This window comes from Centroberyx affinis, unplaced genomic scaffold (assembly GCF_046629955.1).
Source record: "Centroberyx affinis isolate AG114_WGS23_722 - 3 ecotype Tasmania unplaced genomic scaffold, CSIRO-AGI_Caff_v1 ptg003223l_1, whole genome shotgun sequence".
NCBI classification, from domain to species: domain Eukaryota; kingdom Metazoa; phylum Chordata; class Actinopteri; order Beryciformes; family Berycidae; genus Centroberyx; species Centroberyx affinis.
In genome coordinates, this window is record NW_027281258.1 from 30,297 (window position 1) to 50,499 (window position 20,203).

General features: G+C 44.7%; 1 protein-coding gene across 1 annotated transcript in view; it reads right to left on the reverse strand.

Annotated features, from left to right (window-relative positions):
• The window catches only part of pcloa (piccolo presynaptic cytomatrix protein a), a gene marked incomplete at its 3' end in the record, with an annotated part of 49,051 nt that extends 29,193 nt beyond the window's left edge, over positions 1–19,858 (reverse strand). The window contains exons 1-3 of the mRNA XM_071538211.1: positions 19,647–19,858; positions 15,880–16,843; positions 12,813–13,868 (exon numbers count right to left, since the gene is read on the reverse strand). Of these exons, the coding sequence (XP_071394312.1) occupies positions 12,813–13,868; positions 15,880–16,843; positions 19,647–19,858 (2,232 nt within the window). The remainder of the gene's footprint in view (positions 1–12,812; positions 13,869–15,879; positions 16,844–19,646) is intronic.
• Between the last annotated feature and the right edge of the window lie 345 nt (positions 19,859–20,203).

A 20,203-nucleotide genomic window follows, 5' to 3' on the forward strand; every position in this document is an offset into this window, starting at 1 on the left:
TTGAAAAACACTGCATAGCTAACTAGAGGAATATGAAACAGTGCCGACTTAGTGAACTCACAACTTTTCTTGGTTCTTTTATTAAGTGCAAAGAATAATGATTTTATGAACTACAAATTCAACAAGGAATCCTTTATCTAATACTTTCTTAAAGCCTCTCATAGGATAGAGAACAATATAGACTCTCTCTCTCTCTCTCTCTCTCTCTCTCTCTCTCACACACACACTACTTGCACACACACACACATAAGTCTCAGAGGAGGTAATAGTCAGCATGTTTCCATCGAGCATCCATTCTGACGTAAACACCTCATTTCCCACACCGGCAACTTGAGCTTTCCAGCGCTGTAATGCTCCTCTGTGACCCCCTCTTATGCATGCCTTTGCCCGGCTTAACAACAGGGTTTATGCTAAATTCAGCCTTCAGAGAAGATCGCAGCCTTGTTAAGCCACCCAGCACAGATAGACCACTCTCCAGAGTGCAGAGAGAGAGAGAGAGGAAGAGGGAGAGAGGAAGAGGAGGGAAAAGGGGAGAGAAAGAGCAAGAGAAAGAGAATGAGACAGAATGACAGACAGAGGAAGAGGAGTGTAGAGCAAGCGAGGAGAGAGAGTGCATGGCCATGTCGCAGCAGCAAAGCCAGGGTAAATAAGGCATGAGCCACCATGTCACGCATAGCCGCAGACGGCCTGCCACGCCTTAACAGTATAAAACATACCCTACATAAAGACAGACAGAGACAGACACAGCCGCACACACACCTCACAGTGCCAGGAACACAACTATTAAGAGGCAGAGAAATTGTTTTGAAAAGGTGAAGGTTTGAGAGTGTGTGTGTGAGTGTGTGGAAAGAGAGATACAGAAACAGAGAAGAGAGGGTGATGAAAGAAGTGAGATGATTTAATAGCTGGAAAGAGACAGCGAGAAGCAGACATATAGACATACTAAGAGATAGACAGAGGCCAAAGGAAAAGAATAAGGGACGGAGATGCCACAGAACCGCTTCTCCCTCCGTCTCTGAGGTTTGCTGACGGCAGGGAGTTATATTCCCCGACTCGACAGAAATCCAGTTAATCCTCAGACATGATGATAGACTCAGTACATGGACGTAGATGTGTGTGTGTGTGTGTGTGTGTGTGTGTGTGGGCACCAACTCGCTCTATCAATATGACCCCTCCCCAGCCACTCCCCCCCCCCCACCCTGCAACTCACCCCCACCCCTGGGAGAACTTGCAATGGGAGTTTCCCTAGCTTGACCGCTCTGTCTATTACACCAGAGAGAGTAGGCTGAGAGAGACAGAGACAGAGAGATGGCCGCCGATAGGAAATGCTGAAAATCCAGTCAGTCACTTAGTCAGCCAGTCAGCCAGCCAGCCTCAGCCAATTCAGCCTCTGTCATCACTGACGTTATCAACACATCACAGCAGGCGCAGTGAAAAGCTTTGCTGCCCCCTCACACAGACAAGGTCACACACACACACACACACACACACACACACACACACACACACACACAATCATTGAAGAGTACACATGCCACACACGCACTCACAAACCCCTCAGATAGGTGGACGTGTGTTGGCACAGCGTGTGTCTTATGACTACCGTACAGAGCTGAATCACCTCTTTTTAAGCCATTTTGAATGACTTCCCTGTTGAAGCAGGGATGTTATTTCCAGTCACTGATGCTAAGTGGCCATATCCAAAGCATTTCCTACTGACATGCCTTTCAGTAATCACTCTGAACACAAAGGGCCAATCGAGTCATTAAGTGGCGAAGCGTCTTCCTGGCCTCATTTAATGGTGCGTTGTACTCGGAACTCGAAAAAAAACGACTTCTGACACAGAAAAGTGCAACGGAACTTCAAGTCGGAGTTCCCAGTCAGAAATTCAGGCAAGATCCATCTCGCCCAAGTTCACCGACATAAACACACCTAACATCACAGCAGTATGGCGGAGCACATGGTGAAAGGTAAACTGACTTCCCTTTGCATCAATTTGTACTTAATAAAACTTGATTTTACTTGACATGTAGTTTTTGTTTTATGAGAACATGTGGTAACAACTTTGTAGTTTCCATTTGTAATGTAATGTGGTTGCTTCGTTACTATGTAGATAGAAGTCTTTGCTAGTATGAACTAGCCTACTAACGTTAGTAGAGCACTGTCAGATAGTTAACGTTAGTGGGTAAAGGGTGTTGCGTCCATGTTTTCCTGAGCAGACGCACTGGAACACATTCAGATCGGAAGTCGGGAATACCAACTCGACTTCCAACTTCCATAAAGCTGCACTAGGCAACTTCGCACATTGGCAGCTCAAAATGGCAGCAAGTAACTGTTTGAAAAATCTGAACTTCAATACCCAGAAGTTATATAACGTGACGTCAGTGAACTGCACAGCACGTTCATGTTTACCAACCCCTTGTAGACCATGGGCTCTGCAAACAGCAGCATGGATCATAACCAAGCAGGAGCCACGTTGCATACGTACACACATACAAGGAAGTTTTATAGAGTCACTTGTGTGTGTATGTACCAAAGAGTTGACACATGCCAGCATCCATAGAGAGGATTGAGCTTGTGACGGTGTTGATGACATACACTCAAACCGATGACTCTTGTAGCAGCAGAGGGAAATGACTTGATCTCTCTTCCCACACACACAAACACACGCACACACAAACACATACATATGTATGAATAAGCAGCATCCAATATGAGTGTTCCAAACTTTCCATATTCCTCAAACTTCCTTCAAGGACACACCGAAACAAGAAGAAGTGAAAACCGCAGACGGCAACCAGATACTAAGAAGAGATGGGTTGTAGCCCTGTTCGGTTGTGTTTCCAATCTCTGGGGAGTTGGAGTGTTGTGAAGGTCGGTGCAGCCCTTTGATTACGAAGAGGGATCCTGCGAGGGTTTTGCCCATCTAAATTTAGACAGAGCCTGGCACAGAGACAACAGAGAGAGAGCGAGAGAGAGAGAGCGAGAGAGAGAGAGAGAGAGAGAGAGAGAGAGTAGGGGGTCTAGAGGAGGAGGAGGGTGGTGGTACAGAGGGATGAAGACAGAAGAGAAGATGGAGCGGGAGAGAAGTAGAGGAAGGAGGAGAGGATGAGAGAGGAGGGAGATGATGGAGGAGGGGAGGGAGGAGAGAGAGAGAGGCAGGGAGAGTGAGGAGGATGAGAGGGGAAGAGGGAGAAAAGACAAAAGGCATGAGGAGGAGAGGGAGAGGTGGAGGCAGTGAGAGAGAGAGAGGTAGAGGAAGGAGGGAGGACTTGATGGCCATCAGAGGTGACTCAACACAGGCTCCTGCCAACAAGCTTAACATTACCACCCTCTAAATCTGCAATTCAATCAACAGGAGGTCAAGACAAGCTACAGCGCTTGACTGCCGAGAATGATTGTTGAATGTTGGTAAGGACACACACACACACACACACACACACACACACAGACACACACACACACACACACACAGTCTTTGGATATCTGTGTAAATCCCAGCACATCATATCGGGCGAACAAACCTTATGCTCTGCTTCTGTTTGCAGCTCTTTACCTGATATGACAGGTTCATAACCCAGATGTATCGAACACCACAGAGTCAAGGCAAGTACAATATTTCAGTGTGTTTTCTCTGCCACAGTCATCACAGAAACAGTGCTCAAGCCAACTTTCACCCATGAAGCTCTTGTCAGAATTAAAGTTTGGAAGTCGCTGCCCTTTTCTCATAGATGACGGATGCTGAGTGGCCAACTTAATTATAATGCACTAGACTGCGAGCATCAGCTCATCTGCAAGCCAAGAAAGATCTTTGGCCTAATAAAAGTCCTGCTGTTATAGACGTTCACATCTCCTCCTCAACGTAGTGTGAGCATCCTTTCATGGGATTTGTGCTCATGTGTTGATGTAATACTCATTTTAATCATGGAAATAAGTGTTATATGAGTGGTGGTAGCCTCAAGGTTACAGAACTGGGCTTGTGACCAGAAGGTGGCTGGCTTGAATCCCAAGACTGTGTGGTTGTAATGGGCTGCACCCAGATGTGAAAGTGTGTAACTGAATGAGAGTGAGGCACAAAAAGCAGAGCATGCATGAGTAACCTGAGTAAATAAAGGTTGAAAAAAAGTTAATTATACCACACAAATCTTTTACCCAACTCAAAGCTGACACACAACAAATGACAGCCTGAATGTTTCTGCTCTCTCTTGACAAGAGTATCAGGATGTGTTGTTCCCTTGTGGATAAGTATCCCCCTGTCAGGTGAGAGAGAGAGAGGAAGACGAAAGAGACAGACGGTGTGTGTTCGTGTGTACGTGTGTGTGTGTGTGTGAGTGTGTGTGTTTGAAGTGGATCTGACACAAAGGAGGAGGTGAGAGACAGTGCCTATATATACCCTGAGCTGGGGGAATAAGGAGGGAGAGGTATGTTTGAGGGTGTTTTCTGCCTGTGTCACTTTGTCGATCCACAACCTAGTTCATAATCTGTCTGTGTGAGTAAGAATTTCAATTTGAAATAAAGCAAGTTACTGAATTTTGCATTAAATGCACTCAAGGATTTTTAAGACCTTCAGTTTTCTCTCTTTAGTCACTGTCTAGTAAATATCTTCTTCTCTTCTCTTCTCTTTCAGAACAAAATGCAACAGAAACATTTCAGAACATTAGAAAATACTGGGTCAAGTTAAGGTCCTTTATATTACATTCTACATCTGTCACTCTAGATATCATATGCCATGTAGTGGACACTTTTATCCAGAGCCTTACAGCAAAAAGGAGTGCATATATTCAGTTTGGGTGACCCCAGTGGGAATCAAACCACTAATCCTCCTAAATCTACCCATTTAGCTATACAGGACCATTGATTTGTTTCTGTCAGACTGAATTATGTCCAATTACTTCTCACATTATGTCAATTTATACCAACTGCAAGTGCATGTAGCCTCATCATTTGGTGTTTGTGTGTGTGTGTGTGTGTGTGTGTGTGTGTGTGTGTGCATGTGTGCCGTTTTTACTACTACCAAACTTGTCAGCACAGGTGTAAGGATGCCAGCTTGCCTGTGCTGCTGGGGTACAAGAGAGCAAAGAAGGGAGGAGAAAGAGGCACGGAGGGGAGATAGTAGATCTCCACCCACCCCTCCTTTCAGTTTAAAGGTTAGGAGTAATGAGAGGGGGAGACGCACAGAGAGAGAATAAGTAGCCATGTTTTCCGAAAATGATATGCAAATTACTGTAGGAGCGTTTACATCAGCTGTGTTGAAGTAAATAAATGGGCCTCGTGAACGTAGAATATAGCTGTGTCAGAAGACACATCCACAAGAAAATCATTATTATTACAAAATTTGTTTCAACAAAAAACATTTCCACCTCAACAAGCCTAAAATTGTTTTGTATGTATTCAGGATATTTTATGCAATATTTTATCAAAATTTGCATTTTTCCATTCATTTCATTTTGTCTATTTCCACTTTACTTGAATGGACAGAGACATAGTTCAGCTCAACAGAATATAATGTTCCAGCTCAAAACACATTTGAAATACTAACATAACCATTTACTAAATCAGTCTAAATCTAAATCAGTAAAACTTAAACTAACATCAACAAAGCAACATTCTAGCCAGAACTACTAATGCTATGTTGAGTTTCAACTACTTTAAGCTATTCGTTGGCTCCTCTACCCTCACAAAATTTTGCGATGTTGTGATTCTTGCTTGGTCAGATGTTTCTGGGTGACGGTAAATTCTGCCTATAGGTGCTGTTGGGTGTGACTCACAAGCATGACTCACTAGTGCTAAAACAAATGACAATAGTCAGGTTGTCATGGTCTGCTGTGCTTAGGGTAGCGTGAGCTGGCACCCATATCCTTCGTGACACCCCCCTCAACTACCCCGCTGGACTCTTCCTCTGTCAGAGTCATCTCTCTCTCCTCTTCTCTCCTCTGTGTCAGGGCCCATCCTCCTCCACTCCACATTCAAATGTTATCTGTCTATTCTTTCGCTCAAAGATCCTCGGAGACAAGCACGAGTCCTCCACTGCTCTCTACGTTCCCTTTGTTCATCTCTTCCTCACATCTTTTCTCTCAAATCGTTCTACAATGCACAGTATGTGTTTTTTTGCCTGGAAAAAGCATGAATTGCTCATTTTTGTTTTCACACATATTTTCTCATCAACCACCTTACTACTTAATTGCAAATGAAAAAAAAAAAAGAGTGATACGTGGGTTTGGATCCAGGCTGTGTCTCTCACCATCTGTCACTCCAACATGGGCCTTCCAGCTGCACTCCCTCTATGCTTTCCTATAACACACTCCACATTTTTCAGTAGGAACTGAAAGGTGCTACATTAAAACGTCAAAAGAGCTGATGCCCTTGCCTCTCAGGTTTTCAAACCAGATACACATAAATGACTTGACTTATGACTTGAAGCCATTTCCTAATCCAAGCTCTGCTTTTGGGCTCAACTACTGAGCATGCATTTTTCGATAGGGAGTAACAGTCAGGCGCTGTATCCACAAAACCAACTGCACCGTTTCAACTCAAATTATCTAGAGGGACTCGCCTGTCATTGTAGTAAGTGTGTGTGTGTGTGTGTGTGTGTGTGCATGTGGGGTGTTAGAGATAGCTGAAACAGTCGTGACGTAAATACAACAGCCTGTGCTGACTAGATGAGGTCTGTGCAAGTGTGTGTGTGTGTTTACATGTGTGTGTTTGTTTCTGCCTCTCGGTCTCACCAGGACTCAGTGCTGGCACAGATGATGCCCTGGCATTTTTCCCCCTCTCTTCTTGGCACCAAAGGCACAGTGTCTAAAATGTGGCCCTTGCTAAGCATCCAAGCACTTGTAAAGTAGAAGGGGGATAATTGGAAATCATTCTGTAGTAGGGCTGGAGTGGGATGTGTAAAAAAAAGAAGCTATTTGTGGCGCACATGTGAACAGCACAGCTTGGTTCAATCGCAGCAATTTCAAAAACGAGAATGAACCACTTCTCACAAGTTGTGAGCAATTAGTTTCATAACCTGGCTGGACATTTGGTGAGGAGATTGACAGTCTTAGTTTACCGTAATATTCTTGTAATTATAAATGGGGTATGGGGACCCTGAATGCGGGAAAGTCTTCACTTGCTAAAAATGCTAAATATTATATGTGAAAACAGGTTTGTTCTGAGGAAGATGCCCCCCAGAATTTAATTTAGAGTTGGAAATGACATGTTTTCACGGCTCTACTGATGAAAACATGCTAAACCATATGACCAAAAACTATTGTGTGTGTTTTGTGTACCGTTTCAAATGCAACAGTAATGGAGAGTGAACCTACAGTATGACATCATCACAATGCTTATTTCTCCCAAGAGAAATATAGCCTACATAAAGCCTACATGTGCCATCCCTCAGGCAACACATGAATTTTATATTCATTTGCACCAGCATATACACGCCAACTTTGCTAAAATACTATAATAAAACAGACACACAGACACTCTTCCAAAGCATGCACACGCACACACAAACAAACACACACACACACACACACACACACACACACACACACACACACCTTCATGTCTAAAAATACCATTCATTTCAAGGCTTCCAGTGTGGTCATGTGGGGGACTCTGTGAGTAGCTTGGTGCAGCAGAAAGACCCTTTCAAAGGAAGAAATGTGGAAGAGGGAACACAAAAGAACTGGAAGAGACTGGGGGAGAGAGAGAGAGAGAGAGAGAGAGAGAGAGAGAGAGAGAGAGAGAGAGGGAGAGAGAGAGAGAGAGGCCCTGCAGTAGCTTGTGTTCTCGCCTTTGTGGCTCTTTTGTGGCCATGACTATTTCTGTACACTTCAGTCTCCTGGGCAAGTCATGGGAATGGCAGGAAAGATGTGAGGCAACTGGACTGTATGGGGCAGATACAGACTAGCATGGTTTACACACACACACACACATACACACACACACAAGGATTAAGGTAGAGTAAACAACAGATGCATATAACGTGGGTTGTATATTCAAGATGTGATGGATTATGTAAGGAGGAGAACAAACTACACCAGGCTAGGTGTGTGTGTATGAGACTTTACTGCATGTGTGTTATCTATGTGTATGAGAGTTGGATGATATCAAAGGCGGTTAATGTACATGTATGTGTGTGTGTGTGTGTGTGTGTGTGTGTGTGAGACCAAGGAGCGAGGCTTGATCATCTGCCAGTGTCTGCTGAGGAGGTTTCGGAGTGTGGGAGGAGGCGTGGGCACGGCCACAGAATAACAATGAGGGAGCAGGACACAGGAAACACCACGCAGAGAGAAGAATCTGAGTGTGTGTGTGTGTGTGTGTGTGTGTGCGTATGTGTGTTACCCTATCACGCCTGAAAGACATGCGAGGACACAGACAGAAAGTCAGACGGGTAATGGGTGCAGGATGGAGGCCTACCAAGTGCAGGGACACACACACACGCATACACACTCATACACACACACACTCAACAGTAAAAGCATGTGAGTGCAATTTAAGCCATTTTACCATCTTACCATCTTAAGACCTTTGCTTTCTACTTTTTAAGGATAGTGTCATGTGATGGATATGAGGTATTTTGGAATGAAACCCTTCAATTGCTCAGCACCTTTGATACCAGAGAGGAGGGAGGATTTCAAAATGGAGTCTTCAGAGACAGACTGACTACCAGTTTGATGTATTGTATTAGAGTAAAGCACAGTCTTCTGCCAGATGAGACAACTTGTCAGTTGTATACCTGCAGTGATGTAATGGTAAATAAAAAAGTGGGTTAACTATGTCTTCCAATCGGAGATCATCATAAGGCAAACCAATCCACCACTATGAACAAGTGATATCAAAAATACTATGCATTTGATATATCATGGGTAAACTGGGTTTAGGTGGGTTCACCCTGTAGTACATCACTGTATACCTATGAGTGGATCTTCCTAAGCTGCAGGCTACTAAATGAACCAAGGATTTTTAAGAAGCTTCAGCCTAATTCTCAAACTATGAAGAATTCAGCGGGTGTGGGCTTGAATACTTAATTCATTCATTAGAACTTGGTAAGAAAGTGTGGGTGATGTAGGCTGCAGCTCACAGTCTCCTATCTTAGCTGGGATGCTTTGGTTAAGGCTTGTTAGCATGGTGTTGCCTCTCCCATATTACATAAGGCTTCTCTGACTAGCACGCTCATTACAGTCTGATAAGGGCAACATGACATGGAGCCTGAGCTATAGCACCAGCTCTGACTAGCGCACGCACACACACACTTTGCAGACATTCCCTACATCAAAGGTAGCGACAGTGAGAAAAGCAGGGGGATAGCACCTCTAAGGTAGAGTCTAACGATGGCATACAGAGAAAAAAGTGTTTAAAAGGAGGGTAACCACCAAGCCACTGTAGACACGAAGTCCCCCCTATGCCTTAGAAAGACAGAGACAGATAAAAGGATACAGAGAACAAGGACAGAACAAATAATCCAAGATGCAAAGATCTAAAAGGTGAGAAGAAAACAGTGGCAGAGAGAGATAAAGAGAGACAGAAAGAGAGATTGCAACAGAGGGGGAGAGAGAAAAAGAAAGAAAGACAAACCACTATAAGGTGAGTGCTTTTGCTACTAAGGCGCCTGTTCTCACTCCTCATATTGATGGGGATTAGGCACGGCTACCTGAGTCAGGGATCAAGCCTCAGCAGAAATGACAGGCTTCCTGTTGCCCTTTAAATCCTTTTAGGAATCAGAGATTACGCCTACACACACTTACACATGTTCACACATACACACATACATACATACACGCGCACTCTCACCTTTCACACTGTTTTTAAGGAGTATTTAGACACAATGACATACCAAAGTACGAGCACTAAATTCAGACACACACTCGCACATGTATGCACACACACATGCATATGTTCTGTTGATGAATAGTTCCACAGACCCAAAGAAACTACCGATACAAACACACACCCAGTCTACACCATACTCAACTAACACAACCCCTCACACATTCTTGCAAATAGAGTGTACTGTTCGGTTCATACACAAACACACACACACATACTGACCCACATACATGCGTCAGCAAATGAATCCTTGCTGACAGCCAACATTATGACAGCGAATGACACAGAAGCGAGGCACAGCACATAGGGGGTAGATGACTCAACCAAGGTGGTGAGTGTGTGTGTGTGAGTGAGAGAGAGTGCGTTTGTGTGTGTGTGTGTGTGTGTGTGTGTGTGTGTGTGTGTGTGAGCAGGAAGGTAGGATGATCTTCTATAGCCCCACTCCACATAGCTACTGCTGTTGTGTACATGTAGTTTAGTGGAATCCCATTGTTTTCAATGATTTGTTAATCTCATTCAGTTTTGGGTGAATCAAAAATGAATGAGAGATTCCTCCTGTATCATGCATCTGTGAAATATAAAAAAAAAAAAACTATATACATCACTGTTCATTCTAAACCTGAGCTTATAGTTCTGGCATTAAGACATGATGGTGTTGAAGTGGCTAATCTATATCCAATTAGAGCATCAGTGGCGTGGACGCTGATCTCTCCAGCATAATTACACTTTTCCCCATGCTTGGCCTCAATTAAACGAATGTGCCGTTCAGCTCCTCATTATCCAAGCAAGGGTGTGCAATTAAGAGCTGTAGAGAAGGACAAGAATCTGAAACTTGAGAGAAATATTGAGTCTTTCATAGTGCTGTCATTATGGTAAACAAATGGTGGCCATTTTGTTTTGGAGTAGTGCTAAATGGGGAAGGTATATATATATTCCCATGCCCCAGGTCAGTTCCATCAATATGAACAAGCATTCATTACTGTCTTAGCAAGAAATAGAGACAATAGTTTGCCCTACTCCCTAATCTGCAGTGTCACACCATTATACAGCTAAACAGACAATGTCTGTGGCAGCACCCAGGATGATTTTCTGCCAGTGAGGGTAAATTCAATGGTTTTGAAGTGATAATACTACTAAAATATAAAGGTTGTGTAGGCATGAAAGGCCAGGCAAAAATATTAGTATGAGTGTCATTCTGCCTTGCAAGGTCCAGGCTGCACTCTGGCACGTTAGGGTGTTGTAAAGTTCAAAGATACTGATTGGACTGAACTTAGCCATAACAAAATAATACATTTTTAGATTTAGTAGTATTCATCTTTATGCCTTTCTTGATAGTCATCGTAAACAAAACATTGGTAATACTAATGTGAAGCATAGTTTGGTTCTGAGAACTATAGCACTCCAACAGACATTTTCTTTATGAAATAAAAAGTTGATTTCCTACAAGAGTTTAGCAGTTCCTGTACAGTTTCACTGTAGGTATGGTGGGGTTGGGGGGCCAGTTCCAGTGGGTGTTACAGTTTAAGAAAGGCTCTTATTTGGATATTTAGACCATGATATATGGACACTGGTGCTGAGGAGAGTGCTGGCCAAGTCCAGGTTCTTACCATGTGAGGAGAATCCAGAAGTGCACCCTTTTAATCCCCAGAACTCCTCAGAGAGCCAGAAATAGACCCACAGCAGATTACTAAAGGGACACACTAAAACCACCGGCAAACGAAGAGGTTAGCACGTGAAGCTCGGATATACCTGCTAGTCTGCTGGGTGACAAACATGTGAGCGTGACCTGACTTGCACGTTCACGTCTGTTTCAAGGGGATATAATCAAGCGCTAAACATGACCTATGCCTTCAGTGCATTGAACCATGACTGGCTCATACATTTCAGTGAATTTACAGAGTGTGTAAATTATGAGTGGTACAATAACACTGAGTAGGTTACTTCACAGCATATGTGAATATGTTTTGACTGCATGTTGAGAAACCACTGAACCGTAAGTGTTTTTTGGCCGCTTCACCATTGCCATAATATACTGAACCTACATAGAGTACCATCTGTTCTCTGGAACTCACAGCCTTGTAATGATGCATCACTATGGAGCAATGCATCGTGGTAACACCAGCAAACCGGCCCCCATCCCCCGGAAGATAAGCAGGCCAAACGTGTTTGGTTTCCATGTCCATCATTAGGCAGGCTAGGTCAGCATGAATGGACATGCTCTCACATACACACACAAGCAAGTATGGGCATGCACGTGTACACACACTCGTACAAGCATGCACACACCCACACACACAAAGATATACAGTCCATAGGAAGAAATGTGCACATACACAAGCATATAGACACACAGTAAACAGGCACACACAAACACACAAACACACACACACACACACACACACACACACACACACGCACAGAGTGTTACATTTCAGAGTCAAGTGTCAATTGTTTGAAGTGCTCCTGAATGATGAGACGTCCATTTAGACGACCTAATTTATCTTCACATTTCTGTCTGCTTGATTGTAGGGTGACTGTCACTTTAAGATTAAACATATTGACCACATCCATTCCCTCAGTGGTCAAACATGTGTAGACGTGATGATGACGTCATGATGACACACAATGTTAGTTTGGGCTAAGCTAAGGTATTAGTGTAACTAATAATGTGCTATTCTGCTCGATGCTAGTGGCAAATGTACTGCTGGAAACTAACTATCGCTCCTGATGGTATCTTAACAGTGACCTATTTCAAGGAAACATCCAGAGGATGTTTGTGTTCTATTTATATAGGATAGAATGCATAAATTACTGGTAGTTGCAGCATGTTGAGTAACCATTGCAGAGCACGGGAAGCTGCAGCTCTGAAGAATACCATGACTCAAATAATCAAAGCCCTGTATCTGGGAATGAAGGTTGGGCAAATGAGAATGTCTGTTGTACTGTTGTAATTTATTTGTTTTGTTTTGTGGGGAATATTGCAGGTCTCTTACCTCTCCAAGGTGGGGAGTAGGATTGAATCCACACAGATTACACACCGTCTTCTTGCACTCAGTGCAGTGACTGTAGTTGGGTGTGTCTGCTGATCCCACGTTCAGCTCCACTTTACAGAGAGGGCAGTTTTCCTTGGCTGTGGAGGCTGAAGCTGGAGCAGCTGAGTCAGCTGCCTTTGGAGGCCCCGGAGTGGGTCCAGGTGCTGGGGCCTTCCCTTCATCCTCCACGGAAAGGGATTTGGGGGCTCTCTTGGACTTAGCTGGTGGGGTGTCAGGAGCGGACTCCGAATCAGGGGGAGACCCAGGAGCAGAGAAGGGGGAGTCGGGGGGTGAGCCGGGGTCAGAATCGGGAGGGGAGCCTGGTCCTGAGTCGGCAGGGGAGTCCGGGGGCGACCCAGGTGGTGAATCCGCCGTGTCCTCCGCACCAGTGACAAGATTAGTGGCTGAACTCAAGAGGGAGGATCCAAAGCCGAACATCTGAGAAGCTGCCGCCGGAGGTTTCGCTGCTTCCGTCAACCCTCCAAAACCTCCAAACAACTTCCCAGCCACCGACTCTTCCTGCTTCGGAGCGGCCTGGCCTTGGGGCTTCGCCGATTCCACCAACCCACCAAACCCTCCAAACAGCTTCCCTGTAACAGACTCTGCAGCTGCCGGGGGTTTGGCCGCATCAGTGAGGCCTCCCAGACTAATACCCCCCAAACCCCCAAAGAAGCTGGACTCCTGCTTGGCTTTAGCTGGGGAGGGCTGGGGGCTGGATTTCTGCTGAATGGGGCGGCCTGTCTTGGGGTCAATTTTTGGGGATCCTGCCGCAGAGGAGGCTGGGGACAGAGGTCCTGGAGAGGTAGGACCTGGGGATTTCTGCTTGGGTGTGGTTGGTGGAGTTAACCCTGGATCGGTGGTACTCTGCTGCTTGATCAGCAGTTTGCCCGGCTTGCCCGGCACCTGTCTCTGGGGCGAGGGAGGGGCTGAGCCCTGCTTGGGCTTCGTCAAGCCAGGGGGATCCATGCCTCCCATCGCTCGCTGCATCTGGCAGTTCAGACACAGCCACTCTTTACCCTGTGCAGAAACAAAAGATGGGTTAGATTTGTCTGGAACACAATGACACACCGTTGTGAGCACAGGCATTAATGGCATGTGTAGTTATAGACACATGCAAGCACAAACAATCAAACCCCCAAAATAATCACATCCTTTTTTTAGCCTAACATAAAGGCAAATTCATTAAGAGAGAAAATAAGTCTATTAATTAGGCCGTTTCAAATGATGTGGAATCCTGTTTTCACATGCCAAATTGTTTCTCATAGCATGAGGGATTTCAAATTTGGGAACTGTTACATAAACACTAATCATTCTTAAACTAACAATAGCATTGGAACTATATATTAGGGCAATACTGAAAATGAGATGTTTTATGAATAGAATACTGAGTATTTTTCTTATTGAACGGGAATAAAGACCCATTATTTCTACAGATGATCTGTTTCATTCAGCGAATAAAACAAAGTTCGTTGGCCTAAGGATTCTATTCTATAATAATCTAAGAGATTATATTACATGGACAGTTAGCAATAGGATGAATACTGTTGATGAAACTGTATTTTTCCTATTTTCCTTTAGGTATACAGTAGAACATTGGATTCTCTTGCCTTTCATTGTCTCTGTTCTGACGATATATCTCAACACCTGTTCCCAACAAGCCTGGCTCCACCACAATGCTATCTTTGTTTGGTGAACAGCATATCCCCTTGGTTTCCACTGTGTACAAACCAGTCTTTAAAAGGACCAATGTTGACAATTTGATTACTATCTAGAATAGAACAGTGTGTGCATTTTCTATGTATAATGGTACTCAAAGCTTAACATCCAAAGCAGGGTTGGGGTCCATTCAGGCAATTTAAAATGTATAGTGAAACAGCAAATCATATTGATAGAGCTTTTATTCTCAAATATTTCTTCATTGATAGATATAAGAGCTTTTTTGTGGTGAATGATTACCAGTTGGAAAATTGAGGAAACTCCACCTCCTGAATTGATCAAACTGAAAAGGAATTGACCCCGTCCTTGATACATATACTAACAAATATGTATCAACCCAGAAGAAGCTGATGCAGTGGGGACCAGTCATTCTGCTGTGCTGCATCACGGCCCATCAGAGTTAATAGTCCATGTGTGGCTGAGTGTCCTCACTGGCTGGCACAATATCTTCCTGTGGCCATGACATGAGTCACCTTGATCAACGTTCCCTGGGTCCATATGGTCCCTCTGTTCCTCAAATCGTGTGCCACTCTCTTATGAGTCGCATTTCCCTTGCCAGTCTGACTGTCATGTTTGGACTCAGGGAATGTTTAACCATGCAGCAATATGCTAACAAGCTACTGCTGGATTCAACTACACTGCAAAAATATACAACTTAACAAGTCATTAAGTCTGGTATTACATATTAAAATGCTGTTTTCTTTAAACAAGTGAAACAAAATTGTCAATCTAGGGTGAGATTATTTCACTTACTTCCAATATTTTTTCACCGTTTCAAGAATTTTGTTGAAACAAGCCACAATATCTTGAAATAAGGCCACTCTACAAGTCACTTGATTCAAGAAAATTCTTGATGCAAGTTGATTTACATGAGTGAAATTATCTCATCCCACTGGCAGATTGTTTCACTTCACAGAAAAATAAGATTTTACGACTCAATACTAGACTACGTCACTTGTTAAGATGGAGATGTTTGCAGTGTGTAATGTGAAGAGTGCAAACTTTGACTGGATAATCTGATATTTCACACATAGGAAATTGAATAATGTTGCATCTGTGGTCACAAATTGATGTGAACTTTTCCTCCCATTGCCATCAATAACATGGGCTGTCTTGTGTAATATTAGATGAATGTGTCAACAATATGGCAGCATTCCCTGTAGTGATTGGAATTATGCTTGAAAATGAGATATTCACCATTTGAAAAATGTGACAGCTATGCTGGAATCAAAGTAAACTCATTATGGACTCTTACTGAGCAGAATGCAAAAGAAAACAAAAGAAAACAAAAGAAAACGCATCACTCTCTTACCGCAGAGTCTGGGGGGCTGAACCCACACAGGCTGCAGACCTGATTCTTACACTCAGTGCAGTTATTGTAGTTGGGTGGCTCCTTGGACCCCGTGTTCAGCTGAGTGGTCTTGCACAGCGGACAGAGCCCACCTCCAGGCTTTCCAGGCCCTGGCTGACCAGGAGGCCCCCTGCCCTTAGCTGGCTCCCCTGGCTGTGCACCAGGGCCACGTGGCCCTTGCTGCTGAGGCCCAGGCTTCCCAGGTCCTTGTGGAGGGGGGGCCACTTTTTGCTGGGGAGGGCCACCCTGTTTGGGGCCTTGACCTGGTGGTCCTTGCCCTGGTGGTCCTTGACCTTGCCTGGGCCCCTGTTGCCCTGGGGGTCCTTGTCCTGGAGGACCCTGGCCTGGTTTGGGCCCCTGGCCTGGTGGTCCCTGACCTTGCCTGGGCCCCTGCCCAGGGGGTCCTTGCCCTGGCTTTGGCCCTTGTCCAGGAGGACCCTGACCCTGTTTTTGGGGTCCTCCCTGTTGTGGTCCCTTGGGTCCTGGACCTTGTTGTGGTCCCTTGGGTCCTGCGCCTTGTTGTGGGCCCTTGCCTGGTGGCTTTCCTCCCTGCTTGGGCCCAGGTGTTGCAGACGTGTCTCCCTCCTCATCATCCCCAAACAGGCCAAACTTGGGGATGTTGACAGCGTCGCCCATGGAGGACATGGAGGAGGAGACGGAGGAGGTCATGGCGCTGAGCGGGTTGGCCCCGCTGAGGAAGCTGGAGCCAAACATGCCGCTGGACTTGGTCTCGGGGTCTTTTGGCTCCTGCCGGAATCGGGACTCGAGGAGGCTGAGGGACGAGGGGCTGCGGCCCGGTGTGGGCTTGCCAGCTGGACCCTGGTTGAAGGCGTCTACAGTACGGCTCTTACTGAGACCAGTTGGGCCCTTGGAGGCCCCAACTCCTACCTGCTGGGAACGCTGCTGGGCATCAGCTTCTGAAGGTCTGGCAAAGAGAGAGAGAAAGAGACAGAGAGAGTGTTTTTGTCAGTATTGCTGTTGTTGCTACTGTTCTTGTGTGTTTACTTTGGCAACTGGCATTGTAAGACGATTGTATCAATCCCACTAAATCTCTTTGATCTGAATTCAGAGAGAAACATAAGCCAAATCAACACAAAACCTTCAGCTTATCCAGAACCTAAATAACCCTTAACCCTAAGATCTGTGTAGTCCTGTAATATAGTTCCTTTATCTGCTAATTTATCATGGTGTTGAACAAATACCAATGGAGAGCATATCATAAATAGCTCCTTCTCTTCCATTATTCAATACAGCCTGGATTTGAAGACGCAAATTGCTTGAACTCACTCACTCACATAGTCTGAAATAATGTCAACATTAGATTGACAAGAATAAAATCCATCACAAAAATGTTGTTTCTTTTGATACCTAGACATATCTGGGCTTCATGTCTGTGCTTAGAATATGAGATCATCAGTATGAGATGTATGGCGAGGCGACACAACTGTGTAGACTGCATACTAATGGTGAAACAAAGCTGTTTCTCTTGCCTAAAGGCCACAATACACAGGCAACATTTTGAGTTAATGTGGATGGGTAAATGATCTACTCTTTTTTGCAATTATAATTGTGTGCCCACTATCTTATCCACATTGTTTTCAATCCATGTGTCAATTGCCCAACTCCATTGCCGTAACTGTAGTATACTGGTGCATCATCACACAATAACAAGTTAAGGCCTTAGCATTAGCTCTCTCCGATCTAAAGCCCTTTCATCACATCAATGAACACAAAAACATGAAGCTAGCAGCTAGCTAGCCCTGGGGTAAAGCTGACAGGGAAGTGAATACCGCTGAATGACATGGAGTGTAGATCATTGAGATAGAGAGGGAGACGCTCGGCTCCATGGGGGTAAGCTGAGACGTCTTTGTTAGCTCGGGCTGAGAGGCAATGCAGACAACCTACACACACTGACAGGCACAACCATGAACGTCAATGGGAACGTTAGAGGAATCAAATCGATGGCAAGCTGGAAATTAGTTCATTATATGGACATTTGTTAATTATGATATGGGCTTTTATCCAACAGTGATGTGCGTATGGTGTGTTTTTGTCTGATGGATGGATTGGATGATGTTGTTTTGCCTGATTATGATGATGATGTGTTGTTAACCTATTTGTATGTCCTATGGTATGGTGCTTCTGCTATGCTCCAAGTCATCATGTTATATTATCTAACAGTGCATGACTGAGGACCAAATGATTGGAGCTAGGGCTTACTCAGGAATTTTTTACAAATGATCTTAGATAAAGACTGCCAGAACATCAGCATGCTATTGTAATAACAAGCAGTGTTGAGTGGTAACCTGTGACTCAGTGTCATGTTCCAGTAACATTATTACTTTTCATATTGCTATTTCGTTCCCCTGATCATCCACAGGAGAGGTACCAACGTTAACCTGATTTTTGAAGGCAAGAGAGGATGCAAACATTGAGTGGGTGTAACGAATTACTGTTCCCAGACAGTAATAAGTAAAGTAATCGGATTACTTTTGAAATGAGTACCGAGTGATGAGTAATAAGGGACTTTATTGAGTAAAGAGCCCAACATTGACGACAAGCAGTGCTGTTGAAATGCCCGCTGTAGGCCAGTCCACCGCAGCAGTGTGTTTCAGCACCATGGACAGCGACCAGACTCTCATTCCGAGGCTGATAAGATGACATCTGCCGTTTAAATGAAAACATTTAAAAAAGCAGCAGGAGGGGAATCTATGAGTGATGACATTTGCGCTAGCTGTTCTATTTATAGTCATATTAATATTTATGCACCCCTCCCCCCCATTTCCAGCTCAGATATAAATAACAAGTCATCCCCGAATGGAAGCAATTAAAATAACGCACATGTCATTCCATTTGATACCGAGGAATTGGGAAAATCTTTGGCGATTATGAGAATTACATCCAAAATTTGAGGCTGTATGGAATTGGGGGCATATTGTTTTCATTGTGAGCTCTCCATCCACGACACAACCTGTGCCTTTACACAACCGATGCAAAAGCCAATTTAGGGAAATTCAAAACTAGACTGTATAATTGGCGAGCAAAAAAATTAGAAAGCAGATACACAGCTGATATTGGTAGCGTATTTGTTCTGAGGGGGTGTTAAGGCGTCGTTCAACTGGGAAAAAAACACTGAGCACGACAGAAGATTTTCTTACCCAGCAGGCATTTCGATTATTTCGCACAAATAGTGGAGGTGTGTCTCTCTCTCCACTGATCTCACACCGAGACAAGCCAAGAAGAGACGAGATATTGACACAAACAATTCACCAATTTAGGCCCATTCCAGACATTTAAGATTGAGGCATCGTCATAGGCCAAATAGTTAAAACGAGCGGCTTGTGCATCGCTGTTAGATGTAGTGACAAAACGCTCAAAGCATCAAATGGATGCGTCCGTTCCAAATTAGAGCTAATAACAACACGTTCCCTGCGAGACAGACATCTATCTTTCTCAGCCATACAAGACAGCAGATGTTAACGATAATCCATTAATGCGAGCTCTAGGAATTGAATAATTTCTTGGTGCGGTTGGGAGGATTATAAATGGGCGTGAACTGGCGCTCTGCTTCTTAATAAGAGTCCTGTGCTTCCCAAATGATGCGCTGCACACAACCTGCAGACACATTATCACAACACAGCCTCTCGTTCCTCTCTCACCTATTATTATGGGTGGTAGTGTGGATATTTTAAGTGCAGGAAAAAAAAATACTATACAAAGAGCCCTGCCTTCGTGCAGCTGCTGCGCCTCCGGACTGCCTGCTTTGCGCCCTTGACATCGCCGCGGCGAGCTGCCTCCTGTCTTCCTCGCTGAGTTGACTCAGGTCGGCCTCCGTCCCACCGGAGATCCGGACGAAGCCTCCCTTCCCGTCAGGTACCAGCCCCTCCGGTAGCCCAGACAGCGGCCCTTCTCCTCCTTCCAGGCTCGCTTCGTTCCCCATGATCGACCCCTCCCGTCCCCTCTATTCCGGATCAATTCGCGATCCGATCTCTCTCTGCGTTTTTATCTCCAAAGTGCGCGGCGAAGACGGTATTCCTCGGCTTCTCGGAGCATCTCAGATTATTTTGTTCTCCGTCGTTACTTCCCTCCCCCGTCCTGCCTTTCCATTTCCCTGGTTTCTCTGTGTTTTTCTGTGTCGCGCATCTCTGCAGCTGTAAACCACAGTTTTCCGTCAGGGGGTCTCCGCTCTACTAGTGTCAAGTTACACAAAACTACAAAACACTATTTCCGGTAATATTTTACAAAATAAAACCCTTACTGACTATTGATTTTAATGCAAAGAAAC